At 41.9% G+C, this 18,829-nt stretch overlaps 1 protein-coding gene across 1 annotated transcript in view; it reads left to right on the forward strand.

Moving 5' to 3' along the window:
• The window catches only part of LOC122809041 (gastrula zinc finger protein XlCGF57.1-like), a 150,794-nt gene that overhangs the window by 95,957 nt on the left and 36,008 nt on the right, over positions 1-18,829 (forward strand). Inside the window, exon 3 of the mRNA XM_044080255.1 lies at positions 7,615-7,734. Within this exon, the coding sequence (XP_043936190.1) occupies positions 7,615-7,734 (120 nt within the window). The remainder of the gene's footprint in view (positions 1-7,614; positions 7,735-18,829) is intronic.

Raw genomic sequence — 18,829 nt, forward strand, 5'->3', positions numbered from 1 at the left:
GTTCTTGTTCCATCTGCCTTTGATGTCTTGTGGACTGGTCAGCAATCATTCATATACTTCCATTTAACACCCATAGCTCCTTATGGGATTTTGACAGTTTTGAGGAGGGGATTACTGATGAAGTGAATTACTAATTAATGATATGTGACAGTTAAAAGGGCAATGTGTGCATAATAAAATGGCAATAAGATTGTTAATTTAGGATCTCCTGCAGTGGAGATGTCGGTCCTGTTTGTTATCTGTTGCTCATGTATACATTTTCATAAGTGAGAGAGAGACTTGTTATGTTTTTTTAGTGGCATGGTGTGAAATGTCATACTGGCACTCCTAAAAATGGACAGTCATTGAATAGAAATTCCTAGTTTGTTAGTAATTTTGAAAAAAAAAAAAATATATATATATATATATATATATATATATATACATATATATATATGTTTATTTGTGTGCGTGCGTGTGTGTGTGTGCAATATTTCTATATGGACATTAATGTATCTAAAACCAACTGACTTAGAAACTATTTTCTGGCATCAAGTGAAGCCCTGGATGATGTGGAAGAAAATTGTCATTGATATTTTAACTATAGGCTTTGCATCTTAAGTTCAGTGTTTAGTATTGTTAATTATGCAAATAACTATAATTTTCCATATTTCTGTAAATATCCCAATAAAAAGCAGTCAGAAGGCAATTTCTTTCTCTGATGTGAAAACCCAAGTCTGGCTGGAGAAAATTGTTCTGTCACTATATGTCTAGTTTGTACAGTTTTCAAGATACTAAAAGTTGTTTGCAAAGATTAATGTAATTCTTGGATTACGTTATTTGCCAATAAAAATTTCTGTCTGTGCTTTCTAAGTACCATGAACTGTTCACAAGGTGTTTACATTAATTTAGATTATGCTTTTTAAGTCTAGATTTGCTTTTAAACTTTAAATTGGCACTCTTATTGTTATTTATTATGTTGCTTTTTTCAGGAAATGCGGGAATTTAAGGATGTTCTTTGTGTTTCACTGTTGCAGTCATCACATTTGGGTTATCTGCTTGCAGTAGCCCTCAGTCGGCCTGATTAACAAAGTCTTGGGTCCTGCGTCAGCTGCTGTCCCTTTCTTCCATGACGACAGGGTCATCAGGGGTATAAAACATGCAGCCGACGCCATTGCATCAGTCTTTCTTGCTGTGCAGTGCCCGAAGTAGAAGCAGTTCGCAAGTGCCGGTCTCCGACTCCTGAAAGTTTTGTTTTCGAGTTTCAGAACCGAAATCTTCAACTAAAAGCTAAGTACCCTGTTGGGGAAACTTTTTCTTGTTCTAAACCGATGTCAGTAAAAGTAAATAATTGCATTACTTGTGGAAAGCAAATACCTCATAAAGATTTTCATTCATACTGTATTCCTTGCCGAGGTCCTGACCACGACCTCACTGTCAGTTTTGTGCCTTATTTAAACCATGAACTATCTGTCACCGGTATATTTTCACTTCTAAATATTTTGGTGTTCGGTTCAATTATCCTAATATGTCTCCGGTAAGCCATCTGACTACTGACATTCCGAAAAAATGCAAAGATAAAGACAGAGACAGGCCGCCTAGGTCCAAAGCTGCCAACGACGCTTCTCCTAAGCCAGTCGCCAGTTTACTGGTATTCAGTGAGGTGCTTTCACAGCCCCTTATACCTGCTACTTCAGATTCGCAGGCCTCTACTGAGACCCATTATGAGTCTGGTATGCCGTGAGATGCTTCAACTGTGGAACCTGCAGATGTTTCTACCTTGGATGGGTCCAGAGCCGCTGTGCAGGCACCGGCTTCTGAGGGTGTATTCAGGCCTACTGACTTGCACATTAAACTGACACCATCTTCTTCTTCAAGGCCTAAAACTCGAACCATGCCTAGAAAACTGACCCCCAGACTACATGGTCAGGCCTCTATGCCTAAAAAAACAAATGATAAGAATGGCTGAAGACCTTATTACTTTAATCAGGGGAAGCCAGCCTTCCCCCGCTAAGAGACCAAGGACTGAATTTGCTTATGATACTTCTGACCAGGATTCTGAATTTTCTGTTTCCTCTGATGACCAGGATTTACCCTTATCTACCTATGAGGATTCTGATGCAGAGGACTCTATTCCCTCTGCTTCTCCCCCAGAGGATTTCTCTTTTTGGTGAAACCTTGCATACTGTCAGGGAGCATTTTCATTGGGAAAATCAGGATTTCTCTGATTTCTAAAAAGAGGCTTAGGGATTTCTTACTTCTGTTTCAGCAGAGGCCTTTAGCCATACCTACTGTACTAGACATTGTTGATGATGCCTTTTCGGAATCTATCTTGGTCCCTGACTCTTTACCTCCTGCTCCCAGAAAACCTGATAGATATTACAGGGTCCCTGACTCTCACAAGTTCCTTTTTAAAAATCCTACTGTGGATCCTGAGACCATTTCACAGGGACCCAAGGGCATAAAAGCTACTACTGCCAAAATTCCTACACCCTCTGATGGAGACTCCAGGGCGCTGGATAGATGGGGTAAGAAGGTATACACTTCTGCAACTTTGGCCATTAGGGCCTTAAACTGCCAGTTTCACATGCTAAAGTATCAGCAGCATATTATTGGATTGCTTAAACAGAAAATTATGTTGATTCCTGATTGTGCTGAAAATAAGGATTTACAGGATTTATTACATTCAGCTGAACAAGCTGGAAAACATACTTTGCAATGTGGTTTTGATTCCCTAGAGGTGTCTTGCAGGGCTGCTATAACTGGGTCTGTACTTTGAAGTCACGATTGGCTTAAGGAGCAGTCCTTGCCAGATCATGTTAAAGTGAAATTACTGGATGCTCCCTTAAACCAGGATCGCTTGTTTGTCAACAAGGCAGAATAAGTTCTTAAAAATCTAAAAAGCTAAATCTCTGCAAACTGTTAGAGTTTTTACAAGTACAACCCTCCAAGGTTTAGTAGGCATTGGTCTTCCAAAAATTGGTTCTTTCCTGCCTTTTCCAGACCTTCTCAGTCCAAACCCAGATCCAACAGTGCTCCCAGGCTTTAGTCCCAGGGTACGCACAGGACTAAGCAGTGGGGGCCCTCCACTTCTAAATCAGGGAGGAATAAGACTCCCCCTATGGTAAACTGTGTCAATGACTTCTTTTTAAAACTTCCAAGCACTTCTCAACTGACTGCCGCTTTGGGGGGAAAGATTGCTCTTCATGCAAAGAACTGGGAACTCATTACCCAGGATACATGGGTTTTAAATATAGTGTCCCAGGGATACAGATTTCACTTCCACACATTACCAACACCAAGCAGATGGCCAGATCTACCCCCAAATCAGTGGGCAGAGGCCCAAAAGCAAGTACTTTCTCTCTTAAGCATGGTGGCTATTCAATTGGTACCAGAAGAGGAAAAGGGACAAGGTTTCTACTCAAGACTTTTCCTGGTACCCAGAAAAGACAGTTCATGGCATCCTATCCTGGACCTGTCTACTCTAAATACCTGTTTGGTGATTCCAGAATTCAAGATGCTGACTCTTCACCAGTTGCTCTCTATGCTAGGCAAAGATGCCTGGTTGGCAACACTAGATTTAAAGGAAGCATACCTGCACATCCCAATTGGGGAATCTTGCAGAAGATACCAATGCTTCAAAGCAGGCTACATGCAGTACCAGTTCTCTGCACTGCCCTTTGGCTTATCTACTGTGCCCAGGGTATTCACAAAGTGCCTAGCTCCAGTCATTGCATTTTGCAGGCAAAGAAATATTCAAATATACCCATACCTGGACGATTGTCTAATTCAGGCAGAAAGCCAGGACATACTTTTAAATCATCTGGCCTTTGTACAAATGGTGCTAACTTGTATGGGGTAGACCATAAATGAAAAGAAATCACACCTGGTACCCTCTCAACAAATTATATTCCTGGAAGCAACCTTGGATACAACTTCCCAGATGGCTTTCCTCACTCCAGAGAAACAAATTAATTTGACAACCTACTTCAAACAAGTGGCCAAAAAAACCCTGCTATCATTAAGGCAAATACTACAAGCCTTGGGGTTCATGGCCTCCTGCATTTTCTGATTCCATATGCAAGACTGCATATGAGGAAACTACAATGGTATCTGAAAAGCCTATGGTGTCAACTTTCTCAGGATCTAGAAGTAATGATTCCTATCATACCTTGCCTACGCCTAGAGTTTCCTTGGTGACCAGAGGCCTGCCACCAAAACAAGGGACTACCATTCACACTTCCCCCTGCCGCCCAAACCCTAACAACAGATGCATCAGACTGTGCATGGGGGGCTCACCTGGCAGGGAAGTGCTTTCAGGGCAAATGGAACCCAAGTCAAATGCACCTGCATATCAATCAAAAAAAATGTTAGCTGTACAGAATGCTCTGACAGCTTTCAAGGACCACGTACTTCCAGGACAATTAATGGTAAAGACGGACAACACCACTGTTATGTGGTACATAAACAAGCAGGGGGGGTATACATTCTTACCCCCTCTGCAGACTAGCCATGGCATTGTGGAACACAGCCCTGAGCTACCAAGTGCATCTACAAGCTCAATTCCTGCCAGGAAAACTAAATACACTGGCAGACTAACTAATCAGAAACCTCATGGACCCATATGAGTGGAAACTGGAACCAAGGATTTTCAACATGTTGACAAGCTAATGGGGGAGCCCAGATATAGACCTGTTTGCCTCCCCCCAGAACTATCAATTGGACAAATTTTGCACAAGGACTCCCCACAAACAAGCTTGGAAAGTGGATGCTCTGTCCTTCAGCTGGAAATAAATATCAGTTTATGCCTTTTCCTCACTGCCTCTACTCTCCAAAGTACTACTAAAGATTAAACAAGACAAACCAAGGATGATTTTAATTGCACCAGACTGGCCACGCCAACACTGGTACCCCCTCTTGTGCAGTGTGTCACTGTTGGCCCCATGGCACCTGCCTCAGACTCCTACCCTATTGTCTCAGCAGGAGAACCAGATTCTGCACCCTCAGCTTCAAACTCTAAACCTAGCAGCCTGGCTAATTACCTAATCTCTCTTTTACCATGCCTCAGTAAACCAGTGATGGATATCATTTTAGAGGCAAGGATGCCTAGTACTAGAAAATCTTATGCTGAAAATGGAAAAGATTCTGTGCCTGGAACCAGTCTCAAGGGATGAGCACAGCAGTGCCCAACTTACCTCAGATTTTACAATACTTAACTGAGATGCTTCACAAGGGCATGTCTTTCTCCTCCATCAAGATTCACGTCTCAGCCATTTCAGCTCATTACAACACAGAACCTCCCCTCTTCTCTCATCCTCTGCTGAAGCAGTTCTTCAGAGGGGCCAAAAATCTACTGCCACCCAGGAGACCTCCAACTCCAGCCTGGGACCTTAACTTTGTATTGGAGAAACTCACTCTTCCTCCTTTCGAGCCAGCTGCTACTGCAGATTTAAAATTTCTTTCTTGGAAAACAGCTTTCCTTTTAGCAATCACTTCAGCAAGAAGGGTATCTGAATTACAGGCCATTATGGCAGTGGAGTCTTTCATCATCATTCATGCGGACAGGGTGTCCCTCAAAACCAATCCCTCCTTCATGCCCAAGGTAGTATCCAGTGTGGCCCTTAATCAGTCCATTCATTTGCCAACCTTCTTTCCTAATCCACAGAACAAAGGGGAATGGATACTGCACTCCTTAGATGTGCACAGACAACTTGGATTCTACTTGGGCAGGACTAAACCTCACAGGAAATCTGAACAACTGCTGGTGGCATTTGCTACAGGGGCAGAGGGGAAGGCTATTTCAAAGCAAACCATTTCCAAATGGATAGGCCATTGCATTCATTTCTGCTACAAGCACCATGGAAAACCTATCCCACAGGGGATCAGACCCCACTCAACCAGTGCTGCATCTACCTCTACAGCCTTTCTCAGAGGTGTCCCTAACAGGGACATCCTAGAAGCTGCTACCTGGAGTTCTGCACATACTTTCACCAAGCATTAACATCTGACAATTTTTTTCTAAATCCAGAGCTGGCTTTGCCACTGTAGTCTTACAGGGCCTTATAGCTGGTCCTAATGCTATCTAAATTCCTCCTCCTATCCTTAGCTTTGGGAATTTACCCAAATGTGATGACTACAACAGTGAAACACGAAGAACATAGTACAGTTGTGTACACTTACCATAAATGTAGATGTTCGAGTGTATTCACTGTTGCAGTCCTGGTTACCCTCCCCCCAGCCCCTTACTTCTTTTAGCTATACCTCTACTCTCCTTTGCTATGATCAAAAGCTTTTTGGTGTATTTGCTTTTTTGTTGGAGGTATAACCTTGTATATTTATAGATTTAATTGCTTCCCATTAGGGGGACACCTAACATCTGGGGCAAGAAAAACTGATGTAATAGCGTCGACTGCATGTTGATGACCTGACATCATGGAAGAAGGGACAGCAACCAGCGTAGGACCCAAGACTTTGTTAATCACGCCGAATGAGGGCTACTGCAAGCAGATAACCCAAATGTGATGATTGCAACAGTGAATACACTCAAACATCTACATTTATCGTAAGTGTACACAACTGTACTATGTGTGTAGCTTGCCAGAAGTGCGAAATGTCCTAGTTTAGAAATGATAATTAAAACGCGGCACCCCTCAGCAGTGTGTGTAACAAATATGTAGAATAATTGATTTTAGTGGTTTGAGGCAGCGTCTTCTCAGCCTTAAATCCTGGCTGCCCCTTGTACTTCATTATCACTCGCAGGGAGATGCTGACTTGATAAAAGATTGTCTGTATGGTAAATGATGCCAGGCTGCTAAGTTTCTGATGAAGTCTTTGGCTATACTCTGACAAAAGCAGTTAAACTTGGAATAAATGATACTTGTCCTGGTTCCTGTGTTGCCTCATCTCTTTTTTTGTACTGTTGGTTCTTGGTTTGTCAGAATGTCTTCAGTTGTGTCTTCTCATCCTTGTCGAGCTAGAATCCAAAGTATGGTTGGTCACATGTATAGCTGAAACAACATCCCTAAGCTTTTTATAGTTTTATGAAAACAAACTCAAAGTGTCTTTAGTCTGGATTTCCCATGTTGGATAAACAGCTGTGTCAAACGGTCTAATTGTAGAGCAAGGAAAAAAGGACTCTACAGGCAGTCAGATAGGTCCAGCTACAGAACCTGTCAACTACCCAAATGTATGCAGCACATTGGCTTATGTGCAGGGGAGATTTCTTTAGACAGAAAAGTGGACAGCTTCTGAGCGATCTACATCTGGTACAAGGTACAGTGCATATCCAGACAAGTTTATTCTCATGTAGATGTGACCTGTCCAAACTTCCTTTCAGCCTCTGCTCCAGCCCTTTTATTGACTTCAGCTCAGGGTGTACCCCTGGTTCTTGTCAAACCAAACATCATTGAATTATTGGATGATTCTATAGTTTTACAGGCATGGAGATTTGTAAATGAGGTTTAAAGTTAAATAAATGTAATTCAACTTGCTTAAATAAATGCTTGGCTGCTGAATTGCTTGTTATTTTGTTTTGAATATTTTCCTTCTAGTTTTGTAGACAGACTGGGGAGTACAAGATTAAACCAGTTTTCTGGATAATATTTATAAACATATAACTTATTTTTTGTTATTCAGGATACAACATTCCAGTGCAGAAGCTGATGATGTTTATTGAAAAATCTGATGAACCTCCACTTAATGTTCAAGAAGAAGCAACCACACTGCAAGTGCATGTTCCTGAAGCCCCTCAAGCCAGTAAGTAAATGTTTAGGGATTGAACTGGTTTGGTTTTATAGCTCATGTAAGTTACCGTTAGTAATGAGGACAGCTGAAAATTGAGAGGGGATGCATAAACTTAAATTATATCCAAAAACAAATGAGAAATAGTAGTTTTTCATAAACGTGTTTGCATTTTTTAATCAGAATAGAGCACTGATCCACATATACATTTTTCAGAGTCAGACTAGGAACTCTGTCTGGTTAAATGACTTGCTTAGCATCTCACAGCAGGTAGATGGAGGCAGAGGTAATTACCTACAAACTAATATGTGTCTTAAAGAAGGCGGAATCAGATAAGAAGGAATGAGGATAACAGTGGACAATTTTTACAGCAGTATTTATAGTTCTATCCCTACTGCGGTGGTGGTGCTGCGGTAGCCTTGTCGCCTCACAGTAAGATGTTGTCCTGTTCGATTCTCAGCTAGAGCGTCTTCTGCGTGGAGACATGCGTGAATGGGCGTACCTTCGTTGAAGGTTGTGCATCAAGGCTGGCAACTCGGCACGTAAAAAAAATCTACTGCCAATCATTAGCGGACCGGAGTTAAATTGTGGAGACCCCTAACCTGGAAAAGCCGAAAGACACAACATTTATAGTTCTGTCCAAACTTACCAAAAGGGCGAAAGAATAACGAAAGGGAAGTAGATGTAGATGACCAGAAAACAACTGGTCTTTGAAAAAAAGAAGAGATTGTTTGGATGCTTCTATTAATATGGAGGATTAGCTTGTGGTGATTAATAAAGTGAAAAAATAGTAAAGTGTCCAGGGGTGATGGCCTTGTGTGTGATTTCTATAGGATATGGGATAAGAGTTGATTCAGTGCTAGTTTGAAGCAGGAATATTGCCAGAGTCATTTACAAGTGACAGAATGAACAGGAACTGAATTACCCCTATGCACAAGAAGTGATCAACTGCTTTGCATTCACTTGGCTGGCCTAAAGACTACGAGAAAAGAGGCTACTAACCTAATGGGACTAAACTGGTCAACAAAGAATAGATAGATAAAAATAAAATAAATTAAATATAAAAAAACAATATACAAATGACATTTATTCATACATGTAGAAATCCTTTCTTTATTTGTGAAGCAGGCAAGTAAGCTAATAATGGCACCCATTTGCTTCACAATCTTGGATGAAAGACATAAAAATGTTCAAAGTTAATATCAAGTAACAACATATGCTTCAGATGCATTGCATGTACATGGTCCATACAAGGAATAACAGATGTAACAGCTCATAACTATAAATATTTTCTGCACAAAATGTCAAAGTTAATAAACCAAAAACATAAAAAGCATTCTATGGCTTAGATATTTTCTAGAAATTGCTCACTCTGTGATCCAGGTGCAGAGTAACAAAGTACTGAGTCATAATTAGGCAGCGCACTACGATCGCTAAAGTTGCACCAATTAACTGCACAGACTAATTACATGGAAATCTGTAACAGAGAATGCATATTTACAGTCATTGTTTACTGCAGGTGAATTCCTAGAAATGGGAAAATGTGAAGTTGCAACAAAGTGCAAACAGTGTCTGATGAAGAGAAGTGGGGTACAGAAATGCTCGGCATGTTTGGAGGTGAAGTAGAGCAGGTCAGCCAAATTAGACAGGTGAAAAAGTAAGCGGTGATGGAAAATAAAGAGAAAGAGAAACCGTATCACCTAATCTTGTGATTTAAATTGCCTGGCCTGTAGTGCGAATGAGATGCAGTAGCTGGTGTGTGTGTGTTTGTGGCCCAGATGCTCATCATGTGGGTGATTATTGGAGTCATAGTTTTACAGAACTATGTTTTAGGTTCATGTCCAATGACCAGACACCTTCGTAACCAAGTACTTTTCCTTTCAGCCAGACTGTTGTCACCTTTCTAGTAGACATACCTATATTCCTGGTATAAAGTATTGCATATGCCTGTCAATCTTTAGTTTTTTCTTGTTGTCTATATGCATATAGAAGAAAGGCAGTTGTTTAGTCCCTTTGTCAAGGCAATTACTTAAAAGTGCAAGCAAATATGAACCATCATGTTTTTAGGAACCTGTGATATATCTCACCATGCACAGCTGTAAATATCCCACCTAAAAAAAATAGACAGGTAAAAGAAGTCTAGGGACCCCAGGGAAGTAGGTGACCCTGCTAGGGTTACTACAGCTGAGAACACCAGTTTCATGGGAGCAGACTATCAGGCCCTGAACTTGAAATCTACCTTTGTAGAGGACTTTGGCACTGCTACACTCGAGTCCCCCACACCAATGACCATTGGTTTGTCTCACTTGACCAACCAAACCTGAAATTTAATTGGAGGAGATAATGATATTTCAGCCTCCGAAGATCAGCGAGTCATTAAGGGATGGCCTGTTTACCCTTAGTCATTGTTGAGGAAGACATCTTCCGAAGACTGAATCCAGGGATGTCCTTCCTGGATTTCCAAGGACCACAATGGTATTTCCCAGGACCCCAATGGCTATTCATACCCCCAAAAACTACTGTGAGGCCTGGAACTCTGCCACATAAAGACTGCCCATTGATGGGTTTTTATCCCCTCTCCCACCCCTTCTCACTCTCAAGATTAGATCTCTATATAGAATCGGCCTTCCAATAAGATGATGGAAACTTCTCCAATCAAATACACTAACTTCTTATACACTGAAGACCGGAGCTGGGTTAAAAATCCTAGATGTCCTCTTTTGCTTATAACACCAGTGGTGAGGACACCCCAGTCTCCTGACTCTCCTCAACATGCCATGTCACTTGGTGATACTCTTTCATTCATGAGACAGTATTTCTAGTGGTGAGCCCATGAGATGTGTGCCCCCAGGAGTTTTTCTCAAAACATTTTTAGTTGAGTCAAAATACTTGGTAAGGTACCAGGACACCAATTACAACAGGAGAAAGTGGTTAGAGAAACTGACAGAGAATATGTCAGAATATGAGGTTACATACTCAAGATCAAACAACCCTTGATTTGCTCAGGCTTCCCAGATATTCCTCCAAATCAAAATGCAAAGGCCTTAAAGCAAGTAAAGCTTTGGTGCACTGAGGGCTCAATGGAACCTGTACCAACTTCTTTGCAAGGAAAAGGGTTTTATTCCAGACTTTTTTATAGTTCCTAGAAAAGAAGATACCTGGAGGCCAGTTGTAGACCTGTCAAGACTCAACCAATTCCTGCAGGTCCCAAAATTCAAAATGCTAACTCTGCAAAAACTACTGCCCATGATTTCCCCCTATGCTTTCATGGTAACATTAGATCTAAAAGATGTATACCACTGCATCCCCATTGAGCCATCACACAGAAGGTTCTTCTGCTTCAGAGCAGGTATGAGGTATTATCAATTATGTGCTTTGCCCTTTGGCTTGTTTACTGCATCCAGGTTTTCCTCAAAGTGCCTAGCCCTGGTGATAGCCTCCTCCAGGACAAATGGAATTCATATTTACCCATACTTGGATGACTGCCTCATTCAAGCAACAAACCTAGAAAAACTCAAAACAGATTTGATTAATACCAACAAATCTCAAACTAACCTCACAAATAGGATTGTATTTCTAGGAGGTTTAATAGACTAATCTCTTCAGAAGGCCTTTTTTGCTCCAGACAGTTACCTTTCTAATTCTGTACTTCAAAAAGTTCCTGATCAGAAAATACCCCACAGCCAGACAGTATCTCAGGGCCCTAGGTTACATGGCCTGTTGCATCCTCATGATCCCCCTGTCCAGACTAGATATGAAGAAACTGCAGTGGCACTTTAGAAATGTGTGGTGTCAGCATTCTCAGTTTCTCATTTTCAGAATAAAGCTGCTTCCTTGCCTCAGGAAAGAGTTTGTCTGGTGGGTCCAAGCATGCTCCCCCAATCCAAGCCTTTCCTTCAGGTTCATCTCTCAGGATCAAACTCTAACAACAGATTCACCAGAAACAGCCTAGGGAATCCACTTCAACAATTTCCAGACTTGAGGCAGATGGGACTCCCAGTTCAGAAACAAATGCATCAGTATAAAAGAACTGATGGCAGTTCAAACAGGCCTGATTGCCTTCAAAGTCCAATGTAAACCAGAAGTCCTCCTGGTAAAGACAATACTATGGTTATGTGGTACATAAACATGCAGGGGGGCTCAGTCTTACCCCCTTTGCTGCTTGGCTATGGACCATTGGGAAACAGCAAACTCCCTAGGGCTGTACTTCATGGCAATCAACTAGCGGACCACCTCGACAGGAGCCTGACAGACCCCCATGAGTGGCCAACTGCATTGGGAAGTTTTTCTCAGCATAGTTGAATAATGAAGTGTCTCACAGATGGACCTCTTTGCCACCAAAGAAAGTGATCACTTGAAAAGGTTTTGCTGTAGGAACAATATGAAGTTAGCCTGAAGGGCAGATGTCTTTTCCTTCCCTTGGACAGGCCTATTCCTCTATGCCTTCCCCAATACCCTTGATACCCAGGGTGTTGCTGAAAATAAGGGAGCAAGGGCCAAGGGCCATTGTACTAGCCCCAGATTGACCAAGGCAGCAGTGGTACCCTGTATTATTCAGTTTAGCCAACAGGGAAGCATGGCAGCTGCCACAGAGAGTGGACCTATTAATGCAGAACAAGGCACAAAAATACACCTCCAACCTGGACACACTCAAATTGACAGCTTGGATGATACCTTGATTCCATGGAAGGGCTCTCTTCACAACAAGCTGGTCCTCGACATTTTAATGGAGGCCAGGAGATGTAGCACTAGGAAGTCTTACTCTGCCAAATCAAAACGATTCATTCTTTGGTGCAGAGAGAAGGGACAAAACCCTCATCAAGCTCACATTCCTTTGATCTGTCATACGTATCCAGCCTTTTTGGGGAAGATCTCTCTCTCTCCTAATCCTCTGTAAAGGTCCTTGCTTCAGCCCTTTCTGCCTGTCTGCCTTCTCAACCTCCACTCTTTTCACATCCCCTCATGAAACAGTTTCTGAGAGGGATTGTCCACATGAGGCAACCCAGAAAACCTCTTTTTTTCTCCTTGGGACCTCAACATCAGTCTGGCAAAGCACATCTTTCCACCATTGGAAGCAGTAGCTTCTGCTGATATAAAATTCCGTACCTGGAAGACAACCGTCCTACTGCCCATTACCGCAGGCAGGAGGGTGTCGGAGCTTCAGGGTCACGTGAGCATGAGTGAGAGTCCTTTCATCATTTTCCACATCTCCCAACCCTTCCTTTAAGCCCAAGTTGGTGACAGAAACTTCTTTAAACCAGACCATACACTTGTCTACATTATTTCCTAACCCTCAAAGCAAGGGAGAAAGGGTTCCTTCATACTTTGGATGTGCAATGGCACTGCAACTGTGTTACTACTTAGACAGAACCAAGAATGTCAGGAAGTCGGACTAACTCTTTGTGGCCTTTGCCAGTAGCTCTGAGGGGAACCAGTTTCTAAATAAACTATTTACAAATGGATCTCCCATTGTATCCCCTTTTGCTACAGTCATCATGGTAAGAAGCCATCTGATTCTGTGAGGATGTATCCCATTAGACCTACAACCACCTCTGCTGCTTTTTTTTAAAGAGGTGGCCATTAAGGGAATTTTGGAAGCAGCTACTTGGTCCTCTGTCTATGCTTTCACCAAACATTACTATCTTCCTATCTTTTCTAAGGGCAGAACAGGGTTTGCTCCTGCCATTTTGCAGGGCATCCTTACTTTTCTTGGTCCTTCCATCCACCCTCATTTCAGCTTCAAGAATCATCCCACATGCCAAGAATGCAGCAGTTAAGCACAAATAACATAGTACCGTTGTGTACACATACCATAAATTTAAATCTCCAAGTGTGTTCACTGTTGCAGTATTCTTTATCTTCCCCTCTTGCCTATGGGATAGGCTTGGACATTCTCCTTTTCAGACAGGGTGTCCCCTTCTTCTTCACACTTAATTTGCAATGTAGGCTCCTAAAACCCTGACCTCAAGGACATGTTGGGGGGGGAGGTCCTACTTGTTGGGTACAAGAATGTACTGATGTTATTGCACCGGCCGACTCCCTTTATATCCAGAAGTAGTGACATAGGACAGGGAGATGGCTGGCTTCAGGAGGAGGGAAAATATTCTGTGACACTCAAGACTGGCCAAGGACTTCCATTGCAGGAATTCCCACAAGTCAGGACTGAACAGTGAATACGCTCAAACCTCTACATTATGTTAATTGTGCAGAACTGTAATTTCTCCTTTGAACTCTTAATCTTTATTAATCACCTCAAATTGTAGGTTCTGGTGCCTTTTGGTAGCTAGTACTAAAATTCTGCCCTTTTTAATTACTGACAAATGATAAAAGTTGTAAGCAAAGGGCGGCTGCGCTGGTGCAGCGGTTAATGTTGCCACCTCACAGCAAGAGGTTCTCTGGTTCGACCCTCGGCTAGGGTGGCTTTTGTGTGGAGTCTGCATGTCCTCCCTGTGGTCACGTGAGTTTCCTCCGAGTGCTCCGGTTTCCTTTCACATCCCAAAGACATGCTGTAGGTGGATTGGGCACTCTAAATTGGCCCTAGGTGTGTGTGTGTGTGTGTGTGTGTGTGTGTGTGTGTGTGTGTGTGTGTGTGTGTGTGTGTGTGTGTGTGTGTGTGTGTGTGTGTGTGTGCGCCTTCTGTGGAAGATAGGGCACCGGGCTGTCAACTCAGCAGCGTAAAACTCCACTGCCAATCATGACATGACAGGTGATCCACTGTGGTGACCCCTAACTGGGAAAAGCTAAAAGAAGATGAAAGTTATAAGCAAAGAAATGAATCCAATTGGAAGTTTCAGCATCTTAAAGTCCGACACAGTATTCATAATTTGTGTAGGTGAGGAATTCAGAGGAAAATGTGTCTCTGAAGACATAATTCACCCTCCCAAAAATGGTATGTTTACAGTGCTGTTCATGTAAGTAACAGAGATCTGATTTTCACACAGGACCTTGTATTACTAGAATAATTTATCCTTATCCTGGATACTATCTTAGAATTATACCACCTTGTGACTTGACTATGAGGCAAAATGCTCCTTGTATGAAGCATTTTATGTAGGTAAACTGGAGATGCATCTCCAGCAATGGACTGGAGTATATATACAGTATTGAAAAAGGAGACACGAGTAATGTACTTTGTAAGCGCTCACTAGTATGTTCTAATTTTAGTAAAGATTCTTTTATTTGTACTAAAAAAAGTAAATGCAAGTCCAAGGGGTGGCTCCTCAGAGGTTATATAAGAATAATATTAAATTGAATGCTGGTGCTTATCCAGGTTTGAATGACTTTATTTCATTCTTCAGAGTTTTAAGTTTAAGGCAAGCTAAAGAGCAAAAGTTTATTAAACGAAACTTAATTGAATTGAGTGGGTGTCAGTATATCAGTACATTTTATTCAGTTCCTCATACCGATGTGCCTTTTCTTCTAGTAAAGGTTGTACACTTCTTTTCCACAACGTATTTTATATAATATCTGCGTACATTTTCTTCACTAACTCTTTCCTTCCATTTTCTTATTTTTCAGAGTTCCTCATATTACGACCACAAAAGTCTTCCAATTCCACTTTCTTTCCCATCTTTTACTTTCCTTAATGACACGTGTGTCGTCCTTGGGATGAAACATTAAACCAGGGTCCCCATCTGCTTGAGTTGGTGGTAGTGCAGGTGGATATAAAAAAGATCCCACGGTGGTGGATATATAAAAGATCCCACGGTGGTGGATATATAAAAGATCCCACGGTGGTGGATATAAAAAAGATCCCACGGTGGTGGATATATAAAAGATCCCACGGTGGTGGATATATAAAAGATCCCACGGTGGTGGATATAAAAAAGATCCCACGGTGCCCACCAAGGAAAGGATAAGAGGAAGTTGCATGATACTCTGGCCATATCACAGGATCATTGGAGATTACTAGGCTATCGAGCCAGAGGTCATCTTAAGCCTAGCCATTTCATCCCAATGTAATACCATAGACATGCTAGTCAGTACCTAAGATTGCATTTAGTGATGACTGCCCATGTCCAGGAGGGTTGTGGGCAGTATCCCTGGTAAGAATTTATGGTGCCCCGTCCCCTTCTCTAGACTCCTCTTGAACAGTGTCATAGAGGTGCTCTGTATCTCATAAATTGGTAGCCTGTTCTAAAGATGTGGCAGTTGCTGGGAGATAAATCTATCCCTCCAGCATGTCCTATTGAAGTCACAGGCAATATTTCCCATAGTAGTATAAATACAACCTCTGGACTTTCGTGAGAAGAGATCAGTAGATTATTTGGACAAACCCAATCAACAAAGACTAAATAAAAATAAACAAAAAAATCACTATGCATATGGAATGAATCCAGATTTAATAGTGGATTTCTTAACCCCAAACTGTACTTTGCTTTTATTATTTACTACTACATGCTGAACTGGGTTCAGCCTTGACCTCCACATTTCTCCAAAAATACTTTCCAGTGATTCCTTTTCTTTTCTGACAGGAAACATAACTATTCCTCCTAATCTACCTAATATAACTGAGTGAATTAAATCCACTTTTCTCAAAAAAAAAAAAGCTTCCCTCTACTATTCTTATCAATTTCCATACCTCCAAATTGTACCTCGGTATGTCAATAACATTCCTATAGGTTCATAGGTAGGTACTAGGCTATCGGCCCTGGGGCCTATATAAGCCTAGCCAAAAAGGTTCCCTGGCTTTCGCCACCCAAGAAAATTATTTTCCTGTACCCCTGTCAAGTGGTGCCACAGAAGTGATCCCCGGGGTGAATTTTCTATTTCCCATCCATTCGTTAAAATTTTTTTAGCGAGCCAATGAGGAACTTTGCTTGGCGTGAATGGGTAGTTTTTTCCAAGAGTATGGGAATTCTCTGGGATAGGAATCTATTCCTACAGCATGTTCTGTTTGTTGTGGTGATGAGGTTTAGGTCCGTGGAGCATGTGGTTCAGCGTGATTGGGATTTCTTTGTGTAGCATGTTCAACAGCTCTGGGTTTGACATAGCTTTGTATGTTAGGCAGAGATCGCCCCTGAGTAGGTGATATGCGACAGAATAGAGCTGGAGTTTTTTGAGATTGTCTGCTTATGGCTAATTTATTTATTTTATTTATTTAACATTTGTTTTATGGGAAAGTCCGACTTGGAACGAGACCTGGAGAGAAACACTCCAGACACATGTCTTTGTAATGTAGGAGGAAACTGGAAGAAACCCACATGAACACAGGAAGGACATGCAGACTCTGCACAGAAGGCACTCCAGATGAGAATCGAACTGGAGAACCTCTTGCTGTGAGGCAACAATGCTACCAGTACACCACATTCCATACGTATGGTGCAGTGGTGCAGTGGTAGCTTTGTTGACTCTGTTTAATTCTTGGCTGGGGTGCCTTCTGTGTGGAGTCTGCATGTCCTTCCTGCATTCATGTGGGTTTTCTCCGGGTGCTACAGTTTCCTCTCACATTATAAAGACATGGTGTTTTGAGCATTCCTCCCCAGGCCTCCACTAAAAATTGGCTTCATTCTAAGTCGGACTTTCCCTGTTAACAAATGTTAAATAAAGTAAAATAAAATCTTTACATTTTTTTTTCTTTACTCACTACTAACTATTCTTACCTCCAAAAATGCTCTAGAATCTCACCACTTCTGGTTTAAAGTTGTTAATTCATCTGCATACTCTAACATAATTGATACCTGTACCTGAACTTTATACTTCACCCTTGCATCCCCAGGTCCCCCTTTACATGTACAGTTAGTACATTATCTGTCCACTTGTAGGATAGCTTTGCCACACACCTGTATGCATCCTCACCTTTTCATTAATCTCTCCCTTTACTAAGTTTTACCTATGTGCACCAGTCCACATCTTGTAAATATTTAATCACCGTCATTCCAATCTCACATGCCCTGGTCATGTTGTGCATTGTCTGAAGCCTTCATTATGTCATGAGCTCTACTATCATCTTTATACTAGTAACTAGTTCCTCAGCAAGTTTAAACATTTCTTTTGCATCCTTACCTTTGATCATATACATTCTGTCTGTCTTGTAGTACATATCCCATAACCATTTCAAGTCTGGGTAATATTTGCATTTTGTTTCATAAGCTGCATTATGCTTGTAATAATAGATGGGGTGCATGGTACAGATGTTAAACATGCCCTGGGATGTTGTGAGGCACCTGAAGAGCAAGAATGTTACAGTCCCTAGGCGTGTCATAATATTTCTACCATGTTCACCAAAAGTGCCTTCTGTGCGGAGTCTTCATGTCCTCCCTGTGGTCATGTGGGTTTCTTCCGAGTGCTCTGGTTTCCTCCCACATCCCAAAGACATGCTGTAGGTGGATTGGACATACTAAATTGGCCCTAGACATGAATGCATGCATGTGTTTGCCTTTTGTGGATGGTTGAGTGCCGGGCTGGCAACTCGACACCTTAAAACTCCACTGCCAATGATGAGCAGACAGGTGATCCACTGTGGTGACCCCTAACCAGGAAAAGCCAAAAGAAGAAGAAGTTGTTCACCAAAAGTGCCCCAATCATAAGATGTGGTAATATATGTACCATGTAAACCCAAGTGCCTCAGTCCCTGGGCATATGGTAATATCTTTACCATGTACACCAACAAGTGCCCAAGTCCAGTGCCCCAGTCATAAGATGTGTGGTAATATCTGTACCATGTAAACCCCAAGTGCCTCAATCCCTGGGCATATGGTAATACCTTTACCATGTACACCTGCAAGTGCCCTAGTCCATGGGCATATGATAATATCTGTAACATGTACAGCTGCAAGTGCCCCAGTCCATTGGCATATGGAAATATATTTCCTGTGTACACCACCCAAATGCCCAAGACCCTGGGCATATGGTAATATCTTCACCTTGTACAACCTCAAGTGCCCCAGTTCCTGGGCATATTATATCTGTACAATGCACACCCCAAGTGCCACAATCCCTGGGTGTATGGTAATATATTTACCATGTACACCACCAAGTGCCCAAATCCAAGGGTATATGACAATATATGTATCATGTACACACCCATGTGCCCCAGTCTCTGGGCATATGGAATATCTGTTCTGTATACAAACCCAAATGCCCCAATCCCTGGGTTTATGGTAATATC

This window comes from Protopterus annectens, chromosome 1.part1 (genome assembly GCF_019279795.1).
Source record: "Protopterus annectens isolate FY-2018-M chromosome 1.part1, PAN1.0, whole genome shotgun sequence".
Classification (NCBI taxonomy): domain Eukaryota; kingdom Metazoa; phylum Chordata; order Ceratodontiformes; family Protopteridae; genus Protopterus; species Protopterus annectens.